Source organism: Austrofundulus limnaeus, unplaced genomic scaffold, assembly GCF_001266775.1.
Source record: "Austrofundulus limnaeus strain Quisiro unplaced genomic scaffold, Austrofundulus_limnaeus-1.0 Scaffold398, whole genome shotgun sequence".
In the NCBI taxonomy this organism is placed as follows: Eukaryota; Metazoa; Chordata; class Actinopteri; order Cyprinodontiformes; family Rivulidae; genus Austrofundulus; species Austrofundulus limnaeus.
In genome coordinates this window covers 255,267-260,128 of record NW_013952800.1, presented here as the reverse complement: position 1 = coordinate 260,128, position 4,862 = coordinate 255,267, and the positions used below count along the sequence as shown (strand labels likewise).

Genomic DNA, 4,862 nt, shown 5'->3' with positions numbered 1-4,862 from the left:
GTAATCACGCGTTGCGTAGCCTCGTCTGACGTAATCAGGCGTTGCGTAGCCTCGTCTGACGTAATCATGCGTTGCATAGCCTCGTCTGACGTAATCCCGCGTTGCGTAGCCTCGTCTGACGTAATCATGCGTTGCATAGCCTCGTCTGACGTAATCCCGCGTTGCGTAGCCTCGTCTGACGTAATCATGCGTTGCGTAGCCTCGTCTGACGTAGTCACATGTTGCGTAGCCTCGTCTGACGTAATCATGCGTTGCGTAGCCTCGTCTGACACAATCACGCGTTGCGTTTCCTTGTCTGATGTAATCACACGTTGCGTTGCCTCGTCTGACGTAATCACGTATTGCGTAGCCTCGTCTGATGTAATCAGGCGTTGCGTAGCCTCGTCTGACGTAATCAGGCGTTGTGTAACCTCGTCTGACGTAATCAGGCGTTGCGTAACCTCGTCTGACGTAATCATGCGTTGCGTAGCCTTGTCTGATGCAATCGCGCGTTGCGTAGCCTTGTCTGATGTAATCATGCGTTGCGTAGCCTCGTCTGATGTAATCACGCGTTGCGTAGCCTTGTCTGACGTAATCACGCGTTGCGTAGCCTTGTCTGACGTAATCAGGCGTTGCGTAGCCTCGTCTGACGTAATCATCCGTTGCGTAGCCTCGTCTGACGTAATCACGCGTTGCGTAGCCTTGTCTGATGTAATCACGCCTTGTGTAGCCTCGTCTGACGTAATCACGCCTTGCGTAGCCTTGTCTGACGTAATCACGCCTTGTGTAGCCTCGTCTGACGTAGTCACGCCTTGCGTAGCTTCGTCTGACGTAATCACGCATTGCGTAGCCTCATCTGACGTAATCACACGTTGCGTAACCTCGTTTATTCGCATCAAACAGTCGAGAGGGAAACTAGATGGCAACAGTCTAGATACAAATTTTTATTTATTTAATTTTTTGCGAATTTTGAAAAGTTCGATAAAAATTCACTCTACAACTGGATGGAAACATGATTAATGTTCTGTGGATGTACACGCCATATATTTGTATACCAGCTGTTCGGCCTTGATACAAACTTTGTTAAGCTGTCATTAAATGCCAGCTTTTGCAGTTAACGTTTCACCTTTGGTCTCCACAGGAAATGAGAAGATTACACTTTCAGAGCAGAGGCAGAACTCTTCAAGTGGCTGTCTGCATTCAGCAGACTGTCGAAGTCAGAGATATGAAGCAAAAAAACAGACCAATATAAAAGTTTAAAGTTTAGTTTAAAACAAAGGCAAGGAGGAAAACACTTACCTGTACCTTTGTTTTAATCTAAACTTTGAAATTTAAGGTAAACAGAGGCAGCATAAGCATGCACATTAGATCTGCACATGGATCCTGCTCCTTCCTCTCTGTTGACCAGTAGGAGAGGAGTTGACCCAGGAAGGACCGCCCACCTTATTTGCATAATGAGGCAGAAATGCAGAAGGTAAAGTACAACAGGAGACAGAAAAATGTAAAAGCAACACATGGAAATAAAAAGACTTAAAAATGTTGAATATAATCATTTAAGAGACACAAATGCATCTACAGGTAAAAGGAAAAATAAGAATATATTTATTTTTAAAAACAGTAAAATTTAAATTATGTTCTCAAATATACAATTTGTTGGAACTAAGTTGGAAAAATAAATATGATGGTCAATTAAATTGTACAACATGAGGTAAAGTTCTCCTTAAATAAATTGGCGCATTTTAAGTGTATTTATTTATATATTGGTCCATTTATATATTTCTGCTTTTATTTCTAAATACCGTATTTATTCATGTATAATACGACCCCCACTTTTTTTGAGCTTAAAAATCATAAAAAATTTAATCCTCAAACTACCTCCAATTTCATATAGACTTCAAGATTTTTCAGCCTTTGCAGTCTTTATACATATCAGTAAAATGATCATTGGACTGTTCATTTTATTTTAACAACATATGTACTAAAAGGTATTTTGACAACAAATATATATCAGCTGTAGCAGCATCATATGAATTCTGGTATTTTACACATAGTCCACCAGGAGGGGCCAACACAAAAGTCTGAGACTTATGAGATTTGGGCCATCTTATGGGGAAAAAGGAGATTACTTTCTACTCGCGAGCGCCCCCTCTGGTGGGGAAACTTTTTTCAGGGATACAAACTTTTTCAGAACACYGGTAGACGGCAGCCATTACAGGCGAACATGTGTTTGTTGTTCGTGGAGCGGCTCGGTCACACGCTAATGTCATTAGTTTGTTATCATTACTAAGGTGCAGGACTGCTTTATTTTGTTTTTTGTTTTTTCACATCATGTTGCCTGCCTGGATCTGTTATTATCTCGCTTTGAAGCACGGAGGAGTGTCAGAGGTGAGCTCACTTCAACTGCTTTTTATGATGCGGCCTCATTTCTGGACTCAATAATTTTGCCGATATTTCAGTTAAAATGCATAAGTAAAAAATACTTATCCGAGTATAGTACTACCCTCCAACTTTATGGATGACTTTATGGATTAAATTTTACGCATTATACACGAATAAATACGGTATGTCAGTTTCTGTCCTCCATAGAACAAGATAAGCTAGTAAATGTTGAAAAGTCTATCAAGCATACTACATACGGAAAGACAGCACAACAGGAACTCTATATATCAGCATATTTGTTTAACTTTAGTTTAAATGGGCATCACAGTATAATACTGAAAGATAAAAATGGTTAAGAGCAGTTATTTTATATAGAATTTATACAAATATATAATATTGTAAGCTGACTGCAGGTAAATAAAGACATAATGAATGCTTTAAACAGGCTAAACTTCCATTAAAACTGAACATCTGGAGACACGAGAGTAACTCAATATTGTGTTTATATTTGTCTGTGTGTAAAGACGACAGCATTATTAAGTACAGGTCAGACTCTGGCTAACATCCATCCATTAATTATCTTCTGCTTTGTCTGAAGTCAGGACGCGGGGGCAGCAGCTTGATCAGGGAAACAGAGACCTCTCTTCCCTCATCCTCCTCTTCCAGCCCTTCTAGGAGGACTCCAAGGAGTTCCCAGGCCAGCTGAGAGACACAGTCCCTGTTTACATGAGACCTAGGCTCTGAAAACGCTGTTTACTGGGACAAGAGTTGTAAAGTAACTAAGAACAAATACTTCTTTACTGTACTTAAGTAGAATTTTTGGGTGTCTGTACTTTACTTGAGTAATTATTTTTCAGCCTAATTTTTATTTCTACTTCTCACATTTTTAAAAAAGACAAGATGTAGAAAGTCGTTACTTTAATTTCATTTTAGCTTGTTTTCATTCCAGCTTGTTATTATAAAAAATAAATACTATCCACATAAACTGTGCTTCCTAGATAGAGTGAATTTAACTGTGGTTGAATGAGAAGTATAAATATATAAAACTCTGACAGCGTATTAGTTTGTTCACAAACAAATCATGTCACACTCCAGCAGGACAGAATCATTCAAATAAAAGGACTGAAGTATTAGTATTTCATGAATTATATTATTACATTTGGCTGCAGCCCTCAGATAGATTTTCATTTTGGGGAAAAGCTTTGTGCAGCCTTGATATATGTATATAAACTGAAACAGCTGGACTAGTACATCCTAAATTTAACATCCATTCATTCTTTTAATACAATGGTCATTTCTGCAGTTTTTGGGGAGGTCACCTCTTAATAAATGTCCTTACATAAAATCGAACTGCTCATTTTAAATCTATACTTTGACTTTTAATACTTAAGTACAAAAAATATCAAATACTTTAAGACTTTTACTCAAGTAATATTCCTAAAGGAGACTTTAACTTTAACCAAAGTATCTTTTGGTTTGAGAGAGGAGTAAAGGAAGTCATCTTTGTGAAGAAAAACCATCCAACATTAAACACAGGTGGAGGCCTTCGTGTCCAGTTCTCCTCCTCCTACAACGCTGTTATTGCAAGTATGACTCCGCCCCCTGTGAGCAAAAGGTGTGAATCAGGACCCCAACGATAGTCAGGTGATGAGGTTCATGACCCTCTATGAACAATAGAGCCAATCAAGCCTATAGTTAGGCCATGGTCCTCTTTTGCATGTGACTAACCTGTTTGTCCACCATGTGGAGGCGGAGCTTATAAGGCTGAGTTCACCTGAAACTCACCTGACTGAAGAAGTCTCTTGGAGGAAAGACGAAACGTTTCACTAAAGAAGAACCCACCCCCAAGAGGACCTTCTTATTTTTTCTTTTTGGAAATTTTACCAAAGTAATTTTTTTGGTAAGATACTTGTGCTTTTACTCAAGTATCACTTTGTGGTACTTTATACAACACTGCCTGGGACGAATATCAGTGGTGGACAAAGTACTCAACTCTAGTACTTAAATAAAATTATTGATACTCATGGTCAAATCTACTCAACTACAAGTAAAAGTTGCTTAGATGTATCTTTCAAGGTCCATCTGAGCAAAAGCATACAACCCCTTCAGACGTTTACCTGTATAATGAGCCTCAAAAATCCATCATTTTCACAAAAGATCTGTATTACTCACACGAGGGTGCGGGTTTGGGGGGTCACTCTGTCCCTAGTCTAAATTCAAAGAAGAAAATAAGAAAGAAAAAATAAATAAAAGGAACTCACGTCAGTGTTACAGGATCTGTATCGCTTTCTCTCCCCAAGACAGTACTTGCCTCCTCCAGATGGGCTGAGTAAGAACAAGAGATTTAAATGAAAAAAACAAACATAATTTTGTGTCCAGTGACAACATAACACAGGATATGTAAGAAGAACAAGTTTGGAAAACACATAGGAGTTATAGAGCAGAGAGTAATGATGCAAACCTAAACAGGTATGTGTGTGTGTGTGTGTGTGTGTGTGTGTGTG

At 39.0% G+C, this 4,862-nt stretch overlaps 1 protein-coding gene across 1 annotated transcript in view; it reads right to left on the bottom strand.

Annotated features, from left to right (window-relative positions):
- The window catches only part of adamts6 (ADAM metallopeptidase with thrombospondin type 1 motif, 6), a gene marked incomplete in the record, with an annotated part of 235,599 nt that overhangs the window by 91,687 nt on the left and 139,050 nt on the right, over positions 1 to 4,862 (bottom strand). The window contains 1 exon segment of the mRNA XM_014023951.1: positions 4,620 to 4,683. Within this exon segment, the coding sequence (XP_013879405.1) occupies positions 4,620 to 4,683 (64 nt within the window).